At 41.7% G+C, this 25,269-nt stretch overlaps 1 protein-coding gene across 1 annotated transcript in view; it reads left to right on the top strand.

The window, feature by feature from the left end:
• Positions 1-25,269, top strand: part of LOC145346375 (lipoxygenase homology domain-containing protein 1-like) — a 71,807-nt gene that overhangs the window by 21,242 nt on the left and 25,296 nt on the right. Inside the window, exons 3-5 of the mRNA XM_080193535.1 lie at positions 1,062-1,210; positions 1,323-1,398; positions 21,863-21,941. Of these exons, the coding sequence (XP_080049661.1) occupies positions 1,062-1,210; positions 1,323-1,398; positions 21,863-21,941 (304 nt within the window). The remainder of the gene's footprint in view (positions 1-1,061; positions 1,211-1,322; positions 1,399-21,862; positions 21,942-25,269) is intronic.

Raw genomic sequence — 25,269 nt, 5'->3', positions numbered from 1 at the left:
TTGTTCATGCCTCACCGCCGCTGCCAGCGAGAACGGAGAATTTGGCGCAGAGCCAAATCCCCACTCAGTGAAACGGGACTGGAGAATCCCAGCTGTGGGTGAGGTCAGAGATCTGGCCCAATGCTTTAGAGCCACTCTTGAGTCCAAACAATAACGGATCAAAGTCCAAATAAACTGCTGCAAGCATACGGATTAAATTCTCCAGCAATGTGATATCCATCTTTGGAATAGTGCTTTGCTGCTCCTCCTATGGTTTTTTTCCCCCTTGGTCATCTTACGGTCACATTTGTGGAAAATTGTGGCCACACACACCTATCCCAATTCATATATGGCATGGACATTTTACAGATGCACCATCAAAAGCATTCTTTCTGCTTATATCACAGCATGTTATGGCTCTTGCTCTGTCCAAGACCACAAGAAACTACAAAAAATCATGAAGCTAGGTCAATCCATTGTGCAAACCAGCCTTCCATCCATTGGATCTGTCCACACTTCCCACTGCCTCAGAAAAGCAGACAACACAATTAATGACCCCACTGCACCCAGACATGCTGTTTCCCACTTTCTGCCATCTGGAAAAACATGCAAAAGTCTGAGGTCACGCACCAACTCAAGAACAGCTTCTTCCCTGCTGCCATCAGACTTTTTAATGGACATACCTAGCATTAAGTTGATCTTTCTTTACACCTTACCTATGACACTACATTCTGCACTCTCTTGTTTCCTCCTCTATGAACAGTTTGCTTTGTCTGTCTTGCGTGAAAGAAACAATACTTTTCACTGTATACTAATACATGTGACAATAATAAATCAAATCAAATCAGAAAATATGATTTTTGATTCCTGAGAGTAAAACTGTGATGACAATTCACTGGAGCGTAACTGTGTAGCAAGATATGTCAACCTACTTTTTAAAATAAATTTTAGTTACATTGTAGAGAGCTAGGTCTGGGGTTGATATTGGAAATTAAATATTGTTTACAGCATTTAATATGCAATTCAATTAGTTTATATTTTGGTGTTGTCAGTATATTGCTGCTACTCATTTTATTTTGTAGTTCTCACATATCAGATAAAGATGTACTGCAGTGACTTTTTGGACATAGAACATCCTGCTACCGTTTCTTTGTGTTTATATGGTGCCAGTGGTGATACAGGAGACAGAAACCTTCTCAAAGCTTTGCATAAAGAAACACGAAATAGACAGGTACTTAATGCATCAGAGGGCATGCATTTAAAAAATACACAATAGCTGTTCTTATTATGTCATGATACATTTTCACTGAATACGTTGACGGACATGTGTTCTTTTTTTTCAGTCATATCTGTTTGAAATTAATGCTGTGGAGATTGGAAGACTACAGGCAATTGAGTTGTACATCAGCAGCATAAAGAGTAAGTTTTATTTTTGCCAACACAGAGGAACAAATTATTTCTTAATTATTTTCTTATTGCTCTAATTTCTTATATTCACTCTTTAGTTTATGTGCTATTGTAGCTCTCTATAATCAGGCAAGTGCTGGGTCCACATATCTCCACAAACCACAAGAAGTTGTCATATTAGGAGGGACAGATAAGCAGTGTGACGGGTGTTTGTTTACTCCTGGCCAGTTTGCCCTCCCATGTCCTAAGCTGGCCTAGCCAAAATTGATAAATTTGACACAAACAGAAATCTCAAGTGTTTTTCAGTTGAGCTCCAGTTTCATTCCAAGGTCCAGTTTTCTCACAGGTTTTATGTACCAGCCTAACTCAATCTTGAGTGAATAAAAACTGATTCAAACCTAGCCAGAGTGGCAATTTTCCTGAATCAACTCATTGACAGCTCCATAGTTGATTTGAGAATTGGCCTGCTGTTGTAACTAGAAAATTGTAATTCAGTTAAATGGAAAGGGATACAGAGAATTAAAAAACATATGGCAGATGAGGGTCAAAAGCCCTTGCTTTCTGGAAAGGCTCAAAATACATTTCAACCTTCTGAGAGACTTTGTCAAGGCTGAGTGGTGAGAGTGTGAAGAATTGACGGAAAAGCTAAAGAGGAACAAAACCAAGTGTGAAGACTCATTCAGTGCATCAAGTAATAGAACACTAAACACGACATACAACACAGTTTAATGGCTGATGATCTGGAGTCCTTGCTGCATGTAATAATTCCAAAGTGGTTCATTTTTTTCACTGCAGAATACGATCTCCAAAGGTTAGCTCTAAATATATCTGCAAAATGGTGGTGAGCATTCAGCCAACTCCCCGTAGTCATTGCAAGGATCTGCTGATGTGATTGGTGACATCTTAATTGTTCTGCCTTTTTGATTGTTCTGTCATGTCATCCTTGATGAACCATGTGATTGAGATGCTTCAAAAGGACCATCCTCCATGTCAGTTGGCCGGATCTTCATTTCTCATTTATGCCTGCTGTGATATCTTAGTAAGACAAAAGCACTGGTGCCTACACATTGAGTTCTAGTGCCTGACTGAACTGGTTTGTTCTATTTTTGTTTATGTACATGCATACACAAATCGTAGAATCCCTTCAGTGCAGAAGGAGACCATTCAGCCCATCAAGTCTGCACTGACCACAATCCCACCCAACCTCTATCCCCATAACCCTGCCTATTAACTCTAGAGGGTGCTACTACACTTTTCCTTCCTTAATGAAATTGTTACACAAAGTTCAAATCCCATAAAACTTACATGTATTTCTTATTTTTCCTTTATTTACAAATTGAACTTAACCACTGGTTTCCTATTCCTAAGAGACTACTGCTTTTCTTGATCCAAATTTTCAATACTTGGGAAAGGACTTTGTCCTATCTTGGCCTGAATCTAAGAAGTTTTCATCAACGAAGACTGATTTTGTCCTTACCCTTCAATTGAATTTTCCATTTCACTGGGTATATCTGTCTGACTTTGACTTGGATCTGTACTAGTCATAGGCATAACTTGTGCTGGAATAACTCTTGGCACTCTATTCATATCCCAACTGTCCAATGTTAGGTGGCATGGTGGCACAGAGGTTAGCGCTGTTACCTCACAGCACCAGGGACCCAGTTCAATTCCGGCCTCTGGTCATTGTCTTGTGGAGTTTGCACTTTCTCCCAGGGTCTGCATGGGTTTCCTCTGGGTTCTCCAATTTCCTCAGACAGTCCAAAGATACGTGGGTTAGGTTGATGGCCATGCTAAATTGACCCCAGTGTCGGGGGGAATAGTAGGGCAAATGTGTGGGGTTACAGGAGTAGGGCCTTGGTGGGATGTGGTCAGTACGTACTTAATGGGCCAAATGGCCTCCTTCTGTATTGTAGGGATTCTATGATTCTATCGTGTAAGTTGTGTTACAATAAATAAACAGAAAATCGTCAATTTGTGATTCATTGACTTTTCCCATTTATATTGAGCATTTGTTTAGCAAGAGCACACTTGACAATTTGTACAGTTTGTTCTGCTTCTCCATTTGAAGCAGGATGATACAGCGGGACTCTAATGTGTTTTACCCCATTCACTCTCATGAATTTAGAAGAATGAGGGGAGATCTCATTGAGACGTATAAGATGATGAGTGGGATGGATAGGATAGAGGTGGAGAGACTCTTCCCGCTCAAAAAAGACAGTAGGACTAGGGGGCACAGCCTCAAGATAAAAGGGGGGCGGTTTAGAACGGAGTTGAGGAGAAACTTCTTCACTCAAAGGGTGGTGAATCTCTGGAATTCTCTGCCCGTTGAAGTGGTGGAGGCTGCCTCGCTAAATATTTTTAAGACGCGGGTTGATGGGTTTTTGGTAAGTGAGGGGATTAAGGGTTATGGGGAGAGGGCGGGAAAGTGGAACTGAGCAGCGACAGATCAGCCATGATCTTATTGAATGGCGAGGCAGGCTCGAAGGGCTAGATGGCCTACTCCTGCTCCTATTTCTTATGTTCTTATGTTCTTATAAAACTGAGGTCTATTGTCAAACACAAATTTTTCCGAGGAACACATAAGCAGCAAATAAACATGCAAAGTAGCCAGAGTTTTGTTAAATTTTATTCAATTCATTAGAAATCATTCATCCAACTTCAAAAGGCTGTGCATTACAATGAATAACATTTCCTCTTCAAATTCTGTAAAATCAACATAAAGCCTTTGGCTGATCCTAACTGGCCACTTCCATGGTTGTGAAAGGCCCGATGGTGATTTCCTTTCTACTGCTTAACTTGCTGTGCACTGTTTCACTGTATCTTTTACTTCTTTATCTAACCCTGGCCATCAAAAGATAGCTTCCTGTAGACTTTTTGTCAAACTCATTCCTAAGTGTTGGTTGTGAAGGTCACATAGCAACTGGGCAAAAAAACCTCCTGCTGATTATCATATGTTACCTCTCCTCAGCTGATGAACCAATACTTCTCCACGTTGAACGCCATTTGGAGGAAGCACTGAGGTGGCAAGGGTGGAGAATGCACTCTGAGTAAAGGACTTGAATGTCCATCACCAAGAGTAGCTCGGTAGCACTACTACAGATCAAACCAGTTGAGTCCGAAATGACGTATCTACAAGATTGGGGACGCAGGAGGTGGTGAGGGAGCTAACAAAGGGGAGAAACAATCTGACTTCATCCTCATCAATCTGCCTACTGCAGATGTATCTGTCCATGGCAATATCAGTGGGAATGACCACTGCACTGTCTTTGCGGAGATGAAGTCCCATCTCGACATTGAGAATGCCTTCCATTGTATTATCTGACACTATTGCTGTGCTAAATGGGACAGATTTTGAACAGATCTAGCAACTCAAGATTCACCAAGCATGAGGCACTGTGGATTATCAGAAAATAAAAGATCAAGGTATGGGAGTACCTATTGCCATGGCAAGAAGGTTGTCTGTCCAAGAGGAAGCAGAGAGTAGGCATAAGTTGGTCTTTTTTCAGGTTGGCAAGATATAACACAGGGATCAGTGCTGGGACCAACATTACTTACCATTTATAAAATGACTTAGACCAGGGCTGGATTGGATGGTTGCCAAATTTGCTGATTACACAAAGATAGTAGGAAAGTAAGTTGTGAAGAAGAAATAAGTAGGTTACAAAAAGATGTAGATCGATTAAGTAAGTAAGCAAAGAACTGACAAATTGGATTCATTGTGGGAAAATGTAAAATTGTCCGTTTTGGCAGAAAAAATAAAAGAGAAACATATTATCTGAGTGGTGAGAGAATGCAGAGCTTTGAGGGATCTGGGTGTTTTAGTGCATGAATAGCAAAAGCCTAATATACAGGTACAGCAAGTAATTAGGAAAGCTAAGAGAACTTTATCATTAACTGTGTGAGAAATTGAATACAAAAGTAGAGAGGTTATGCCTCAGTTAAAACCATAGTGAGATTACATCTGGAGGACTGTATATATTGGTTACCTTATTTAAAGGTGACTATAAATGCATTGGAAACAGTTCAGAAAAGGTTTATCAGACTAATGCCTGGGCTGGGTGGCTACCTTATGAGGAAAGGTTGGACAGGCTGGGCTTGTGGTGACGACTTGAATGAAACATACAAGATCCTGAGGGGTTTTGACAGGGTAGATGTGGAGAGGATTGAGTAAGGATCTAGAACAAAGAATCGTGTTTAAAAATAAGGGATTGCTTTTTCAAAATGGAGATGAGGCAAAAAAAATTCTGAGAGTCGTAAGTCTTTAGAATGCTCTTCCTGAAAAGGTAGTGAAAGCAGAGTCTTTAAGTATTTTTAAGACAAAAGTGGATAGATTCTTGGTATGCAAGCGAATAATCAGTTATCAAGGGTAGGCAGCATGCAGATTTGACGTTACTAACCGGTTGGCCATGGTCTTATTAAATGGTGAAGCAGGTTCAAGCTGCTGAATGGCCTACTCCTGCTCCTTGTTTGTATATTTGTATCAGCAGCAGAATTATACTCAACCACAATCTGTTATCTGAAGGCCTGCATATCCTATCATTACCATCAAGCCAGGGGATTAACCCTGATTCAGTAAAGAGTGCAGGAAAGGAGGCACTCCAAGAGCAGCACCAGGCAGCCAAGCAGACCAAAATAAAAGAGGGGAAGAATTTCCCAAAAAAATGACAGAGGCCACAATTCTCTAGGAAAAAAAAGTGCTACTGTCAGCAGGAAAAGCGAAGTGTTACCTATTGACACTGGCAGCGCCTCCCAGGTGGGATTCATTCACCTTTGGCATGTAAAAATATGCATAACAGGAGGCAGATCAGCCAGCCTGCCTTCACCAATGGCACCCCAACCTCTGCATTCAGAGAGAGGCCCTATCTCCCATCTCTGGAATGGTGACTCAATGCCCCTGCTGACACTAAAATAATGGGTCACTCCACACCTCTCAGGCATGAGGGTGACCTGGCATCCCCACCCCCTCCAGCCCCACCCCAGCACTCCCCCGAGGCACCCACCCCCCTCAGCTTTTTCTCTCAGGCATACATCTCAGGCCCAACCCTCAGGCCACCCCACATCGCACCCCCCCCCCAACAGTAACAATGAAGCAATTCTCCTTGGCACCCTGGCTTGGTAGCTTGAAGCTTGAGAGGGATCAAGGAGGTAAGTGCATTGCCCATGTGCCCTTCTGCTGCTAGCAGGCTGCAGAGGGAGGAGCCCCCAAGATCTCTGAGAATTAGGTGGGCTTGGGCTGGGGCCCAGGGTTTGACCCCAGCACTCTCCACTGGGATGGAGGTTTAGTGGCTAGACTGCCCTTGTAGCCCTCGGAAAGTTGAAGATCACTCCTGACATGGTGACTTCAGGCATCTCACTGGTCAAAGTCTTCATTCCTGTCTGTCAACTGTGAAAACTTTGAGGTGGCCTGGTCACTTTAATCTACATGTCCCCTGGACAACTGGCAGGCATCCAAATCCCAGCAGCATTCCATTCAGCAGAAGGGATTCCCATTTTTCTCTCTCAGAAGCTGTAGGCATGAGAAAACCCTGTTCAAGTCCTCTGACAGGAGAAGTCACTTTAACTGGGAGGAGAGTTATTCCCACTCCACTGTGGCTCACTCAGCTCCATTCTTTTAAAACAGCATTTATTTCAAGTTTCTGGACTTTCATAGAAAATTTAAAGCCTTTAAAATCCCTTCAAATCCTTTGGAAAGCCTTGTTTCCATTCAGTTTAAGTCTTGTCTTTTTAATTCTCCTTTGATTGATAGCTTATGTTTTTTTAGACAGCATGCAGTCAGCTTTGTTTGTTGATCTTTCCCATCATGGTTGAATGCATTTCAAGTACCCCCTTCCAATTTTCCCTAACCACAAAAGAGGAACTGAAAACACATAGCTTTTTTGAGTATTTTCTGCCCACAAAAAGCAGGAGAAATCCAAACCAACCAATTACCAGCCCATCAGTCTATCTCGATTATCAGTGCTGTGACGGAAAGGATTATCAATAGCACGATAAAGCAATACATACTTAGCAATAACCTGCTCACTGAAGTTTAAATTAGTTTCCTCCAGGGCCGCACAGCTCCAGGTCTTGTTATAGCCTTGGTTCAAACATGGACTGTATGGTGAGTGCTGCCTGGCTATGAGGAGTGCTTTTGGAATTGGGTGATGTGGAGTTGCCAGTGTTGGACTGGGGTAGGCACAGTAAGTAGTCTCACAACACCAAGTCAAAGTCCAACAGGTTCAATTGATAGCATGAGCTTTCGGAGCACCACTCCTTCATCAGGGGAAGAGGGGACTGTTCTGATGGGACGGTCTTCATCTGAATTATGTCTTGGCAACTTGTATAAATGGACTGTAGATAGGGCTTTAAACTAAATAATGGGGTGGGAATTCACTTGTATGGAGAAGTAGAAAATCAAAGTTAAAGGAGAGGGTAAAAGTGCAGGTTAATAATGAGGACTTTCAACTAGTTAAAGGATCCGAGGACTCAGGAGAGGTTGGTAAAGTTTCAAGGCCACTAATACAGCAAAAAGTATAGAAGTGGCAGGAATCTATCCTCAAGCAGAGCAAAAAAGGTGCCAATTATGAGACAAGTCAATGCAGGACTGAGGGTGTTGTACCTAAATGCATGCAATATATGGAATAAGGTAAATGAGCTTGTTGCGCACATTGAAATTGGCCAGTATGATGATATGGGCATCACAGAGACGTGGCTGCAAGGGGATCAGAGCTGGGATCTAAATATCCAAGGATGTGTGTCCTATTGAAAGGACAGACAGATAGGCAAAGGGGGGGCGGGATTGCATTATTAGTAAGGAATGAAGTTAAATTGATAGCAAGAAGTGATATAGGATCAGAAAGAATAGAATCTCTGTGGGTAGAGTTGAGGAATCGCAAAGGTAAAAAGACCCTGATGGTAGTTGTATACAGGCCCCCTAACAGTAGCCAGGATGTGGGGCAAAAAAATAAATCAGGAGATAGAAAGGGCATATAAAAAAAGGCAATATTACAATAATCATGGAGGACTTCAATATTCAGATGGACTGGGAAAATTAGGTAGATAGCGGATCCCAAGAAAAGGAATTTGTGGAATGTTTAAGAGATGGATTTTTGGAGCAGCTTGTGACTGAGCCTACTATAGAACAGGCAATTCTGGATTTGGTGATTTGTACTGAGGCAGACTTGATTAGGGAACTTAGGGTGAAGGAATCCTTAGGGAGCAGTGACCACAATATGATACAATTTACCCTGCAGTTTGAGAGGGAAAAGCTGGAATCAGATGTAACGGTGTTACAATTAAATAAAGGTAACTACAAAGAGATGAAGGAGGAGCTGGCCAGAGTTGATTGGAGCAGCAATGGCAGGAGTTTTTGGGGGTTATTCAGGAGGCACAAATATTCATCCCAAGGAGGAAGTTACATGCTAAAGGAGGACGTGCCATCTATAGCTGATGAGGGAAGTCAAGGACTGCATGAAAGCTAAAGAAAAAACATACAAAGTGACAAGGATTATTGGGAAGCCAGATGATTGGGAAACCTTTAAAAACAAGCAGAGGACAACTAAAAAAGCAATGGGGGGGGGGGGAGATGAAATATGAATGTAAGTTAGCTAGTAATATAAAAGAAGGTAGGAAGAGTTTTTTCAATATATAGAAGATAAGAAAGAGGCAAAAATAGACCTTGAACCACTGGAAAATGAGGCTGGAGAAGTAAAAATAGGAAACAAAGAGCTGGCAGAGGAATGGAATAGTTACTTTGCATCAATCTTCACAGTGGAAGACACCAGTGGGATGCCAGAGCTCCAGGAGAGTCAGGGGGCACAGGTGAGTGTAGTGGTCATCACGAAGGAGATAGTTCTGGGGAAACTGAAAGGTCTGAAAGTGGATAAGTCACCTGAACCAGATGGAATACACCCCAGGGTTCTAAAAGCGATAATTGAGGAAATTGTGAAGGCATTGATCATGATATTTCAGCAATCATTGGAGGCAGGGAGGGTACCAGAGGACTGGAAAGTAGCTAATGTAACACCGCTGTTTCAGAACAGAGGGAGGCAGCAGACAGGAAATTATAGGCTGGTTAGCCTGACTTCAGTCATTGGCAAAATTTTAGAGTACATTATTAAAGATGATATTGCAGAGTACTTGGAAGTGCACGTTAAAATAGGACTGAGTCAGCACAGCTTCGTCAAGGGGAGGTCATGTCTGACAAAGGTGTTAGAGTTCTTTGAGGAGGTAACAAGGAAGTTAGATAAAGTCTGATAATAATCAAGGCTGCCTCATAGGTGAATTGGCCATGCTAAATTCTCCCTCAATGTAGCTAAGCAGACTCTGGAGTGTGGTGACTAGGGGATTTTCACAGTAACCTCATTGTAGTGTTGGGCGGGATTTTCCAGTTGTGCTCCCCACAAGGCTGGAAAATCCTGCCCAAGGATAACCCTCCTTTGCATGGCCCATGTCCTGTGGCTGTGGGGCTGGAAAATTCCACCCTTTGAGTAGGTTTTGCTTCCAGCAGGTGAGAGAACATAAGAACATAAGAAATTGGAGCAGGAGTAGGCCATCTAGCCCTTCGAGCCTGCCCCGCCATTCAATAAGATCATGGCTGATCTGAAGTGGATCAGTTCCACTTTCCCGCTCTCTCCCCATAACCCTTAATTCCTTTGTCTGTCAAAAACCTATCTGCCCGTGACTTCAATATATTCAGCGAGGTAGCCTCCACCACTTCAACGGGCAGAGAATTCCAGAGATTCACCACCCTTTGAGTGAAGAAGTTCCTCCTCAACTCCGTTCTAAACTGCCCCCACCCCGCCCCCTTATCTTGCGGCTGTGCCCTCTAGTCCTGCTATCCTTTCTAAGTGGGAAGAATCTCTCTACCTCTACCCTATTCATCCCTTTCTTTATCTTATACGTCTCTATAAGATCCCCTCTCATCCTTCTAGACTTCAACGAGTACAGACCCAGTCTATTTAGTCTCTGTTTCTTATGTTCTTATGTTCAATGAGCTTTGTTCAAATCATTGTGGGTGCAAATGAAGCTACTGTAATTATTAATAACATATCGCAATGTTATTGAACTGGAGTGTCATTTTAACTCTTAAATTGTTTCTGGACCAGTTTGTTTGAAAGTAATGTTCTAAATTCTGAGCAACTATTGAAAAGTACCAAATTAAACAAGAATGTTCTACATATAAAAAGGGGGCTTGTGATCAAACTTCTCAAAGTATCTGAATATGAGTATATACGCAGATGAAAGCTATTTGCTCAGAGATGCAACCCACTGTTATCATTTGGAGTCAAAGCTTGTGTTCTTGTATTATTTTGCAATGTAGCCTGGAAGAAAATATTCTGAATATAGAATTCCTTTGTTGTAAGTACTGGATCCCCACAGCCGCCTCTTTAAAAACATACATCTCTGTCGAGTTTGCCTGATGAGAATGTATTCCAATGGGGCTGATGGAGTGAGTTGTATCCTGTAATTCCTGTGGGATCTACCTGTCACTGCAAAAATGATCTGAAACAAATAAAATAAAACAGTTTCTCGCTTCATATAGTGTTTTGATGGCATTGCTCGACTGGCCTCTCAAGTTTATAACCAGGCTTGGTCAGTCTGCTGAAAGGTGGGGACAGGACAGTGTAGAGGAGGAGACTGCTGAGGAAGAGAATGCTCTTAAAAAAGTGAGAAGTTGAAAATTGACTGCACTGCTCCCTTCTGGAGGGAAAGCAGTGTCTGCAAAAAATCCTGAAAAAATAATGCAGCATTGATTTATTTATTTTTTGACAGAAGCATTGTGGTGGAACATAATAATGGGAAAGATCACAATTTTGAGCTTGTATACATTATTTACATGATAGTACCCAGAGTATTATGAGTAGTTTTGATCTACTTATCTGAGGAAGGATGTTCCTTGCTATAGAGAGAGTATAACAGAGGTTTACCAGACTGATTCCTGGGATGGCAGGACTGTCATATGAGGAGAGACTACGTTGGTTAGGATTATATTCATTGGTGTTTACAAGAGTGAGAGAGGATCTCATAGAAACTTATAACATTTTAAAAGGATTTGACAGGTAGATTGAGAAGGAATGTTCCCAATGGTGGGAGAGTCCAGAACGGGGGATCATAGTTTGAGGATAAGGGAGGATAAACCTTTTAGAACTGAGGCGAGGAGAAATTTCTTCACCCAGAGAGTGGTAAATCTGTGGAACTTGCTACCACAGAAAGTAGTTGAGACCAAAACGTTGTGTGATTTCAAGATAAATTACATATAACTCTTGGGGCTAAAGGGATCAAGAGATATTGGGGTAAGGCAGGATCAGGGTATTGAATTTGATGATTACAGTATGGCGGAGCAGGCTCAAAGGGCTGAATGGTCTACTCCTGCTTCTGTTTTCTATCTATATTTACAGTTTGGCACTCAACCTCTATGGTCACGTTATGAATGCATCTTCCTTGACCATCAAGTCCTGGGTTGAGAATTGAACCTGGAGCTTCTGGCTCAGAGGGAGGGACAATATCCACTGTGCCACAAGACCTCCTTATTTTCCTGTTAGCCACTGTTAACTTTCTCAGTGAGCTTAGACTGTTTGATCTTTTATTAGTGCAAGGTGCTCTCAGGTTCCAAATACTCATGAATCTTGACATTGGCTCAGCAGCAGTGCTTGGAATCACAGATTGGTTACAACATAGAAAGAAACCATTTGGTGAGTAATGTGTGCTGGCTCTCTGAAAGAGTAATTCACCTAAAGTCATTCCCCCATCTTTTCCCAGCAGCCCATCATATTCTTCCTTCTTGAATGCCTTGATTGAATCTGCCTCCATCACACTATCAGGCAGTGCATTCCAGATCCTTGCTTCATGATGTTTTTCCCCGCGTCACTCTCCATTACTTATTTTGGCAATTATCTTAAATCTGTACTCTCTAATTCTTGATCCTTTCACCAATGGAGTCAGTATGTTGAAGCTTAAAGTTCAAGTCCAGAGACTTTACATAATGTAGGTTGACACTTCTAGATAGTACTGAAGGAATATTGTGCTTATAGGTATAGTGTTCACTGTCCATTGCATGAGTATTATTTAAAGTACATACGGACATGGGGGACAATGAGGGTTTGAATAACATGAAACAAAAACTTAACACAATAGGACGTGTTATAATTGAGACAGCAAATTATGGGCTTTGGCAAGTGGACTAGGGGAGAAATGGATTGAGAGGAGTAGTGTGGAGAGGAAAAGTAGAGGAAACATTTTGATTGATGGATTGGTGCAACCATAAATCTAGCCAATGTAAGCACAGAAACATAGAAAATTGGAGCAGGAGTAGGCCATTCAGCCCCTCGAGCCTGCGTCACTATTCATTATGACCATGGCTGATCATCCAACTCATTAACCTGTTCCAGCTTTCCCCCATATTCTTTGATCCCTTTAGCCCCAAGAGGTTTATCTAACTCCTTGAAAACATACATTTTGGCTTCAACTGATTTCTATGGCAGAGAATTCCACAGAGAATTCTTTCTCTCTGAGTGAAGAAATTTTTCCTCATCGCAATCTGAGATTGTTTACACCATATCCTTAGACTGTAAGGATGAAATCTCTTTAGAAATGGGTTTGTTTAAAGATGCAACAGATTCATAAGCAGAATTTTCCATATTGTGCCAGATGTTTGGTTTACAAGGAAAATATGCAAGGGAAGACTGTCAAATCCCTGATGCATGCCTTAAGTCATCGACCTTCTTAAACCAGCCAAAGACTGAAAATGGTCATTCTAATTACTGGCTGTTTTAACTGCTATCAGTATACTTCGAGGTAGTGGAGCACTTAATCCTGCAGCTGATCAAGTGTCACAACTGGGATGGCAGGAGTGTGCAGTTGGTCTAACCACACTCTCCCACAGGTCACATTAGAGAAAATGCTTAATTTATTCACCGTAATGGCCAATTATTTACCTTCATTTTTATTAAGAGACTTTAACCAGGCTCCTTTCAATAAACTCAAAATGATGGACTTATTGAAAACGAAATTCCTTTTCAAAATAAGTTGCAACAGCTGGTTAGCACACAATTTCTAACATGAATTGTAACTATCTAACAATCTATCCTTTTTAAAATTCTCCAGCGCAAACACAGACAAAGGACAAACAATTTTTTTTATTCATTAATGCGATATGGGTGTCACTAGCTGGCCAGCATTTATTGCCCATTCGTAGTTGCCCAAGGGCAGTTGAGAGTCAGCCACATTGCTGTGGCTCTTGGAGTCGCACATAGGCCAGGCCAGGGAAAGACAGCAGATTTCCTTCCCTAAAGGACATTAGCGAACCAGAAGGGTTTTTCCGACAATCGGATTCTTGGTCATTGGTAGATTCTTAATTCCAGATTTTTTTTGTTGAATTCAAATTCCACCATCTTCTGTGGGGGGATTCGAATCCGAGTCTCCAGAACATTAGCTGAGTTTTTGGATTAAACATCTAGCGATAACGCCACAAGGCCATCATCTCCCCTCCTGGGTGTCTGCAAAGATAGGTAGCTGAAGAGAAGACTTTATTTTTGAAAAAGGATCAAGTTTGCTGGGTTTTGACACTGTCGGTCTGGAGATCCCTCACATGAAGATAGATTGCTAATCCCTGTAAGGAGAATAGAGCTGGAGCAATCCTTATAGTCTCAGCCTGGCAGGCTTCCAAACCCAGGCAAGCTCATTGGGATGAGGATTCCTAGCTGGAAAATGAGAACAAACTGTTTCAAGCAAGTACATTCCTTACTGAATTCAAAGAAAATAGGTGGGATTTTCCAGCTGCACTCACTTCAATATTGCAATACTGCTCGAGGTCTGCATCCCTTCCCTTCCCCCCCACCCCCCCGTTATGACTTCCATGGCAAGCAGGACAGGAGAATTCCCCAACAAGTTCAAAATTTTAAAGCTCATTTCCATCAGCTAATTTCCAGTAAATAATGGGGCCTTTGCCATTAAAACTGCTTACCTTTTCTCCCAGTCATTAAAGTAATTACTGTCCAAATAAGCAAATAGCTCACCTCAAGTACTACGTTGGTCAGGTGATTTCTTGGAAAAGATATGCTTGGATCCAGTCCAAAGGGAAACTCATCGCCTCTCTTAAAAAAAATCCAAGGCCTGGATTTTACGGCTTTGCTGGTCCCAAAACTGTAAAATTCCACCCGAGGTCAATGGACCTTCCCATCGTCTGCCCCTCGCTGCTCTGATGGCGGGCAAGATGCTAAAATTCTTGCCCAAGTATGCAACCAAATTTTAAAAGAACAACGCAATTCTTGAAAATATGAGGTTTTTTTCAACACAAGCTGGAAGTGGGGATCATCTTGAGGGCAGACGAAGCAGGTTTTTGACGAGAGAGAAGAATTTGTGATTAGGGCTTCACAACCACCATTTTCATTGAAACTGGCTTTCAAACAAATCTTTCAGACTGAAAAACTTGCTGATTTGGTGCATTGACCCAAAAAGGTGCCAGAGTGTGGCAACTAGGGGAATTTCACAATAACTTCATTGCAATGCTAATGTAAACCTACTTGTGACTAATAAGTAAACTTTTACGCTTTAATTTCAAATTTTCTTTGACCATTCTAGAGTGTACCACATAATCCAGCACAGTAGCCTATTTGTCAAAATGTCAAGAGTTCCTCCTCCCTGCATTACTAAATTGCAACTTTACGATAGACAGTTGAGGGTAAATGGGAGTGATAAGAATAGCATCTGGAACAAATTGGCTATAGGAGTTTGTCTTAGCTCCAAGCTTGTTCAAGTTGTCCCTAACCTGGCCCTGGAAGTTTATTTATTCAGAGGATAGATACTATGGCATACAGGCTCAGACTTTCCATGATTTGGAAGATGCATTGAACAATGATATTGCAAAGCTGGCCAACTACTGCAAGCCACACTACCTGCACAGATACCAGTGAAACAGACAGTTTCTAGCACATTCCTGTGGCGGGCAGGAAGGGAAAATTCCTTCCCATAATTCCAGGTGGAGGGGATTGTGACTTTATTAAACATAAATGAGAAACACATGGAACCAAGTGCGAACATGTTATTTAAAATAAGGAAACTATAAATGTGGCTCTTGCTCTAGCCAAGGCTTATTTTGAAGTGGCTAATGTAACCTTAGCAAATTTGCAATGTGTACCTGAAGCTAAATTGATGGAATTGGCAAATAAATTGGAATTCCAATTATCTACAGGAGCGAAGAAAACTGAGGAACTGAAAGTAAAGCAACATATTTGCATATACAAGCAGTGTCAGCCAGGCTCAGTATTTCGAGAAGTGGGGGAATTGAATTAGATAAAGTTCAGTTACAAAGAGAAATAGAAATGAAGAAATTAGAAATGCAAGAAAGAGAGAGCTTTTCAAAGTGAAATGCAAATAGAGAAGTTAGCAATGACAGAAAGAGAAAGGATAAAGCGAGAGAACATCAAATTAAAATGCAGCGAACTGTAGCAAAGACAACAGAGCTAGATGAGGAAGTAGTACTAGACATGAACCTAGTGGGCTGATGTTTAGATTTGTGCAGGCATTTCCAAAATTTAATGAAAGGGATGCTGAGACATTTTTTAATGCCTTTGAGAAAATAGCTAAATAGATGAAATGGCTGCAAGATATTTGGACAATGCTCTTAGAGATTAAACTTGGAGGTAGGGATAGTGAAGTCTATGCATCTTTGTCAGAAGAAAGATCTGGGGGACATGAGACTATGAAGAAATCTATATTGAGTGCATATGAGTTAATATAGGAGGTTTACAGACAAAAACTTCTAAATGTAAGAAAATCGTCTGGTCACTCTTATTTGAATTTAAAAGGGTTGAACAAAGTATTTTTTCTAGGTGGATAAGAGGACTAAAAATAAGAGAAAACTATGAGGTTCATAGAGAAGTAATTCTGTTGAAAGATTTTAAAGACTCATTATCTGCAATGATAAAGACTCAGAGTTAAAACTGCAAGACAACAGCAGAGCTTGCTGATGATGGTTCATAGGTTAAAACCTTTCTTTTGACACTTGTTTATGTCTAAGAAAGATTGAAAATGGGAAGGTGCGAGAAAAAAACAGTCAAGCAAGAGAGGGAGTGGTTGAAGATTCCAAGGGGACTTCATCTCAAAATTTAAAAAAAGGGAATAAGAAATATGAGGAAATTTAGATGCTCTCATACTGAATCAGTATGCTGGAGATAAATGGAAAGACGTTTGGAATTTTAAATGTTAGGAAGGAAAATATGAAATCAGAGACTGGAGAACAGGAGAAGCAGGTAGAATTTACACCATGAGGAAAAGGGCAAACAATAGGAATGAAAATGTGTGCACAAATGGTGCAAGAGTAGAGTGACCAGCAGGTGGCTGATGTGTTTTTAGGATTTTGTGTGTGAAGGAAAATAATGTGGATAGACTAGAATAGGGAAAAATAATCTGAATTTTAAGAGAAACTGGTGTGAGCCAATCCCTAATGCTGTGGGATAAAGATATTTATTATTTTGAAGGAAGACGTTCTGGTCAGCATTAATCACAATGAAACAAGAAAAATTCCTTTGGTAAAAGTAAACTTAAGGAGTGGCTTGAAAACAAGGGAAGTGGTTTTAAGGAACACTGCCCATTGCAGGGACTCAATTCATTCTAGGGAATTATATAGCTGGATTACAGAAAATAATGATGCCTACTGTGGTTGTACAGCCAGTAGAAATTCCAGCTAGAGAAAAATTACAAATGGACCATCCTAATGTTTTTCCTGATTGTGTTGCAATGAGATCACAGGCCCATAAGATAAAACAAAAGAGGGAGGAGTTGTGAGCACAGGATGAGTCAAGTGAGATCAGGTTATTTGAAGCAATCTTCAGCAAGCTGAATGAAGATGAAACAGAAAAAAGGAAAGCAATGGACCTATTTAATTCAGAGAGACTGATCGACTCACAGTAAGGTGATTCCAAAGTAAAACTAATCTATCTGTCAGCATACTCATTGTATTCTTATATATTATGTAAAAGACCAAATACTAGTGAAAAAATGGTGTAAATGCACAAAAATACATCAAATTGTATTCCCTCCTGATATTAGAAAGAAATTCTAATGTAATAGGGAGAAGAAGAAAGGTGAGTTCCCTAAAATTCATTTGGATAATGAGGAGTTCCTGGAAACTTGAAACAATTTTGAATCCAAAATTGGTTATTTTCTAGATAAGAGCCAAACTGAATTGAAAGTGTCACTGCAGTCATATAAATGTATCTGTGGGGATAAAATTTGGTAGAATTGAAGTAGCAATGCATGATGACTAAGTGGGTAACACAGCTCTAATAAAACAACATCTATATAGGTTAAATCTAAAAAAGTAATTACAAGTACAGAAGGAAATTGAAAATTTGTACCAGAATGACATTATTGAATTAAGTTCGAGTGAACTCAAGAATGTCAGTGCTGTGAATTGACTGAACTCCAGAGTGTTGATGCTGTGTGTTCTCTGAACCCGAGAGTGTCAGTACTGTGTGTTCTCTGATCTCGAGAGTGTTAGTGCTGTGAGCTCTCTGAACCCAAGAGTGTTAGTGCTCTGAGCTGTCTGAACCCAATAGTGTTTGTGCTTTGTGTTTTCTGACCTCAAGAGTGTTAGTGTTGTGCATTCTCAGAACCCGAGAGTGTTAGTACTCTGAGCACTCTGAACCAGAGAGTGTCAGTGCTGGGTATTTTCTGAACCTGAGACTGTCAGTGCTGTGTATTCTCTGAACCCACGTGTGTCAGTGCTGTGTATTCTCTGAACCCCAGAATGTCAGTGCTGTGTATTCTCTGAACCCCAGAATGTCAGTGCTGTGTATTCTCTGAACCCCAGAATGTCAGTGCTGTGTATTTTCTAAACGCACGAGTGTCAAAGTTTAAGCTGCTTTAGGTGCACAGATGAAGATGCACATATTGTATATTTTCTGAACTCTAGAGTGTCAGTGCTGTGTATTCTTTGAACCCGAGACGGTCAGTGCTGTGTATTCTTTGAACCCGAGAGTGTCAGTGCTGTGTATTCTTTGAACCCGAGACTGTCAGTGCTGTGTATTCTCTGAACCCGAGAGTGTCAGTGCTGTGTATTCTTTGAACCCGAGACTGTCAGTGCTGTGTATTCTCTGAACCCGAGAGTGTCAGTGTTGTGTATTCTCTGAACCCGAGAGTGTTACTGCTGTGTGTCCTCTGAACTAGAGTGTGTTAGCTCTGTACATTCTCCAAATTGTGTAGTTGACTGCTGCATATTCTGTGATCTTGGGAGGATTCACACTTTGTATTCTCTGAAATTATAGTTTTAGAGTTTTGCCCTTTTTGACCTCAAAAGTCCTAGTGCTGTATTTTTTCAAATTGGTGCATTTTGGTGTTGTGTCTTCTCTGAACTCAGGAGGATAAGTGTTCTGTGTTCTCTGAATTTACAGGTCTCATCATTGTGCAATCAATAAATTCAGGAGTACCAATGCTGTGTGATTTTTAAACACAGAAATTCTAGTACTATTTGTTCCCTAAGTTCTTGAACGTTGATGTGGTGCTTTCTCTGAAACAGGAAAATGTCATTGTGTCGTGGTCTTCAAACTAGGGAGCATTCACACTTTGCATTTTCTGAACTCAAATGCTGTGCACTCTCTGAACTTGGGAAGTGTTAATTCTTATCATTTTCTGAACTTGACTCTCCATGTTATTTGTTCTCGGAACTGGAGATTGTTACCACAGTTTGTTCCCTGATCCCAGATATGTTAGTGCTGTACTTAATTCAGCAGTTTTTGTGCTGTGCATTCTCCAAACATTGTTTGAGCTGGAATCTCTCTGAACACGGTGGTGATAGTTCTTTGTGTCACTGATCTGATCTGAAAGCACTGTGCTTTCTGTGATCCAGGTTGCTTTAGCACTGTCTGAACATGACAACGGAAATGCTGTAAGTTTTCCCATATCAGAAATGGTCACATGATGTATTTACTGAATATTGAGAGTGTTAGCTTTGTGCTTTCTCTGATATCAACAGGGTTGGTAATGAGCCTTGTCTGAATGTAGGAGTGGCATTGTGGTGTGTTCTCTGAACATCTGTATGTTTGCCCAGAACTGGATTTTACATACCCCCAGTGGTTGTGTGCCCAGTCCACCATCTTCCCACACACCCCAGAGGTAACCCCTATAACACAGTAGGTAGGCTGGCATGAAAATTGGCAACACACCTGGCATATGTAAACAAATAATTAAGGGTTAATTAAGCTTGTTAACAAGCCAATTGACTCTGATAACACACTGCCCCATGCCATGATATGGTTGGCACAGGCAGGCAGGTAAGAGTGGGCAGATCATTTTTTTTTTAAATTGGTTTTAAAGGGACAGGAAGAGGGAAGGGGACACTATCATCATGAGTGCCCTTTGCACATCATGGCAACCTTCTAAGAAAGTAGCCCTCCTTACTTCAAACCTTTCCTACTCTTCAAAACCCAATCCAGCAACCCCTTAAACTGACCAAAACTCCCACCCCCCTCCCAGTATCCCAGATTTATCCCACTCTGGGATCCATTGAGCCTTCATTTTGGGACTGATTGCAGCCTCAGTAGTGACCTCAGCTGAGCGCGAGATGTTGCTGAGATCGTTGGAGCTGCTAGATTGACTGGCAGCTTCTGAGGGGAGGACTTCCTCCCACACGGGTGGAGGTCCCAGTGCCAGCCCATTTCACCCACGTACGGTGAATTAAGGCTCCGGGCAAGCCTTGCACAGAGCAAGTCAACTTCCAGCACACTTCCTTCCCTAAGGGGCTCGGAAATCCACCACAGCTCCCCCAACCCCACCCCACCTTGCCCTCCATAAAATGCAGCCCTGCCCATTGCATGTGCACTGAACATAATGCAGACTAATGAGTTGGTACAGCATATAGTGGTGGCACTCCTGGATTTAGAAATGCCTTGCACTTACACCACCAATTTCAGAGAATGGGCAACAATTGCATGAGAAAAATCCCGGACAACCTTTAGGTTCAACTGATAAATGATAAGTAGGATTTACACCGCAACTAATGGTAAGCAATTATCATCTCGAAGAAAGAAATACAACCACGTCCTTTTCATGTTCAGCAGCTTTACCATTGTCAAAACGCCTATCATCAATATCCTAGGTGTTACCATTAATCAGTAACTTAAACAGATCAATCATATAAATATTGTGGCTGAAGAAATTGGTCAGAGTCTGGTTATTCTGTGGTGAGTGCTCTCCTGATCCTCAATGACTGCCCATCACCTACAGGCAGAAAGTGTGAGTGCGATAGAATACTCCCCATCACTTGGATGAGTGTAACTCCATTAACAGTCAAGAAGTTCAATACCACCCAGAACAAAGTAGCCTACTTGATTGGCAACTCTGTCCAGCAACATTCACTCCTTTTGGAGTGGCACAGTGGTAACAGTGTGTATCATTTACAAAACACATTGTAGAAACCCACCCAGGCTCCTTCCAAACCTGTTCTGTCTGCCATGGGGAAGGACAAAGGCAGCAGGCACATGAGAATGCCACCACTTTCAAGTTGCTCTCCACACACCACCCTGAATTGAAATTTCTGTTCAAACGTTCCTCAAAAATACTTCATGTTGCTGTCAATCAAGAAGTGAGATATGGGAAATTATTCCACTTCACTCTCTGCCTGTATGATTGTGTATTCACAAGAAATGAGCTGACGTTGTTGACATCAACAAAACTAATATTGAAAGAGTCAGTATCGTAAAGGTTTAAAACCACAATGGTCTTCATTGGCACAGAGTGTGGGTACAAACGCTGACTTTGGGTTTCTATTCTCACTCCAATATTCTCACTCACAGGTAGAAGGTCATCTTACACAGTGTTCCTCTATGAGGTTCAGGGCTGAGGTCATTCTCAGGAATTCCCACATGCAGCTGAACCCAGACTTCTTTCGTTCTCTTTGAGCAGGCAATGTGGGTCTTTGCTGCCTTTGTTGCTGCTGCTCCGCTGAGAGCCTCCAGACTAGGCCCACATTCAGCAATTAAGAACATCTGAATCCTGTGAAACAGATCCGAATTTCTCATTCTGGAATTCTATCTGACAGACTTACAAGCTAAATCAGCCAAAGCCCCTGAAACAGAAAGAAGCAATAATCCTAAAACACCTAACCAGAGACTTAGCTTAATGGAAATAAAGATCCTGTGGTTGGGGGGAGGAGGGCTAAGGAAGTGGCATTTGAACAGAAGGTGGATGGTAATTTCACAAGAGGGACCAGATTCAGTCACATGATGTTTATTAATACATTGAAATGATGCTGGCATTTGTTACAAGCAGATATCAAAGATGCCTACTGAGCATCGGAGCCAATATGACTTCAGGCACCATTCTGATGTGAAAATGCAGCTCCACATTTTCATTTTGTGGTGCCCTTTTTGGATCCAGAAAATGTGTGAATGCCTACCTCACTAAATTCAGAATAACTGCATAATTTTGCACAATTTTATTGCTTTAGCAAATTAATTAATTTTGAATTGATTTTATAATTATTGAATTTCTTTTTCAGATCTTAACCTATATGTTAACGAGATATATGTATCTGAAATTACTTCCCCAAAGATGGTTTATGTTTTTACACTAAATGAGTAAGTATGATTTTCTACATACATTAGATTAATACAAACCAAAGGAAGACATACAATGCTTCATTTTTTTCATTAATTCATGGGATGTGGGTGTCGCTGGCTAGGCCAACATTTATTGCCCATCTATAATTGCCTTCGAAAAGGTGGTTGTGATCTGCCATCTTGAACCCTTAAGTCAGTGTGGTGTAGATATACCCACAGTGCTTTTGGGGGAGGTGTTCCTGGATCTTAACCCTACCGCAATGAAAGAATGATGATATATTCCCCATACAGAATAATGATTGGCTTGTGGTCGTGTTCCAATGTATCTGGAAACCTTGTCCTTCTATATGGTAGCAACTGTGGGTTTTGAAGCTGTTACCTAAGGAGCTTTGGTGATTACATCTCATAGATGGTTCACACTGCAGCTACTGCGAGTCAGCGGTGAAGGGGTGAATATTTGTAGATGGAATGCCAATCAATTGGCTGCTTTGTCTTGGATGTTGTCAAGCTTCTTGAGTGCTGTTGGGGTTGCAATCATACAGGCAATTGGAGAATACTCGCTACCACACTCCTAATTTGTGCCTTATAGATGGCAGATAGGCTTTGGGGAGTCGGGTGGCTGGGGAAGGTTTGCTTGCTGCAGGATTCCTAGCCTCTGATCTGCTCTTGTAGCCACAGTATTTATATAGTTAGTCCAGTTAAATTTCTGTTGAGTGCTAACCAGCAGGATGTTGATAGTGGGGGAATCAGTGATGATAATGTCAATGAATTAAATGGTGAGATCCTCTCTTGTTGGAGACGGTCATTGCCTGGCACTTGTGTGGTGTACATGTTACTTGCTATTTCTCTGTGGCCTTTGTCATATTCTTTGAAAAAGTGATCCAATTAGTCCCACTCACCTGTTCACAATCAATTGGGTGGCACACTGGCACAGCACTTAACACTGCTGCCTCAGCTCCAGGGACTTGTGTTTGATTCCCGGATTGGGTCATTTCTGTGCAGAGTCTGTATGTTCTCCCCATGTCTCCATGGGTTTCCTCAGGGTGCTCCAGTTTCCTCCCACAGTACAAAAGTGTGTAGTTTCGATGCATTGGCCATGCTAAGTTGCCCCTTAGTGTTCTAGGATGTTTAGAGTGATTAGCGGGGTAAATTTGTGGGGTTGCGGGAATGGGGCCCGGGTGGGATTGTTGTCAGTGCAGACTCACTAGGCCAAATGGCCTTCTTCTGCATTGTAGGAATTCTATGGTAGCCCTGTAAATGTTTCCTTTTCCAATATGAATCCTATTCGCTTTTCAAAGCTACTGTTAAATTTGTTGCTACCTTCCTTGCAAGTGTTTTCTTCCAGATAATAACAGCTCACAGATGAGAAAGTTCTTCTCATCTTCCCTCTGGTTCTTTTCACCAATTATCTTAAATTGTGTCCTGATTCTCCTCCAAGTGAAAACAGTTTCTTCATTTACTCTATCAAAATCCTTCATCACTTTGACCCATTGTATGAAATCTCACCTTAAACTTGTCTGCTCTAGGCAAAGCAAACCCAGATTCTCCAACCTCGCCACATGCTAAAGTATCTAATCTCTTGTACTATCCCAGTATATCTCCTCTGCACACCTCCCCCAAAGCCTTCTAAAACAGTTCTGGCTAGAATTGGACACCAAATATTAGCTGAACTGTAACCAATAATTTATAAAGGATTAGGATAACATCCTTGCTTTTATACTTGATGTCCTATTTTTAAAACCAAATATCATATATGTTTCCTTTTAACAACCATACCAACTTATTCTGATACTTCAAAAATCTGTTTATGTCAACCCATTTAAAATTGTACCATTTATTTCTTCTCTTCATTCCTTTCAAAATCCATCAGTTCACATTATCCTTTGCGTTAGATTTTTGTCTCGCCGTTTCACCACCTAATAAAGCACTCCTGAAGGCTGCTGCTGTCCTCCTCAGTCTTCACCGCATTTCCAAGTATTGTGTCATCTACAAACGTTGAAATTATACCTCCCATGCAGGGGACCAAAAAGAGCAGTGGTCCTAATAATGATCCCTGAAACATCACTGAATAATCAATCCCTTCTAGTATTATGTCTAGTATTTTCACAGCTCTTTGCTTTCTGACTTTTAACCACTTTTGCACCCATGCTGTTAGTGCCTCATTAATCCCATACATTTCCTGGCATCAACCTAGGTACAGTAAATCTACTGCTGACCCTGCAAAGTCCTCCCTACTAAGATCGGGAGGCTTGTGCCAAAATTGGGAGAACTGTCCCACAAGCGCATGCAGCAACAGCTTGACATGGTCACACTCTCAGAGTCATAAGAACATAAGAACATAAGAAATAGGAGCAGGAGTAGGCCATCTAGCCCTTCGAGCCTGCCCCGCCATTCAATAAGATCATGGCTGATCTGTCATGGCTCAGTTCCACATTCCCGCCCTCTCCCCATCACCCTTAATCCCCTCGCTTATCAAAAACCCATCAACCCGCGTCTTAAAAATATTTAGCGAGGCAGCCTCCACCACCTCAATGGGCAGAGAATTCCAGAGATTCACCACCCTTTGAGTGAAGAAGTTCCTCCTCAACTCCGTTCTAAACCGCACACCCTTTATTTTGAGGCTGTGCCCCCTAGTCCTACTGTTCTTTCTGAGCGGGAAGAGTCTCTCCACCTCTATCCTATCCATCCCATTCATCATCTTATATGTCTCAATGAGATCTCCCCTCTTTCTTCTAAACTCTAACGAGTACAAGCCTAGTTTATTCAGCCTCTCCTCATAGCTCAACCTCCTCAACTCCAGCATCAGCCTAGTAAACCTCCTCTGCACTCCCTCCAAGGCCAAAATATCCTTGCGTAAGTACGGCGACCAAAACTGCACACAGTACTCCAGCTGCAGCCTCACCAATGCCCTATACAGCTGCAGCAAGACCTCCCTACTTTTATATTCAATCCCCCTCGCTATGAAGGCCAGCATCCCATTAGCCTTCCTGACCACCTGCTGCACCTGCAGGCTGGGTTTTTGCAACTCATGCACAAGGACCCCGAGGTCCCTCTGCGCCGTTGCCTGCTGCAGTTTTTCGCCACGTAAGTAATAGTCCTTCCTACCATTATTCCTACCAAAGTGGACCACCTCGCACTTGCCAACATTAAATTCCATTTGCCAGTTCCTGGCCCATTTGCCCAGCCTATCTAAATCCTTCTGCAGACTCTCCACACCCTCCGCGCAATTTGCCGTTTCACCAATCTTGGTGTCATCAGCAAATTTCGACACCATACACTCGGTTCCCTCCTCCAGATCATCTATATAAATGGTAAATAGCTGAGGCCCCAGCACCGACCCCTGGGG

Source organism: Carcharhinus amblyrhynchos, chromosome 8 (genome assembly GCF_965287045.1).
Source record: "Carcharhinus amblyrhynchos chromosome 8, sCarAmb.v2.hapA, whole genome shotgun sequence".
Lineage (NCBI taxonomy): Eukaryota > Metazoa > Chordata > Chondrichthyes > Carcharhiniformes > Carcharhinidae > Carcharhinus > Carcharhinus amblyrhynchos.
Note: the sequence above shows the minus strand (reverse complement) of the source record. Positions and strands in the feature narration are given on the sequence as shown.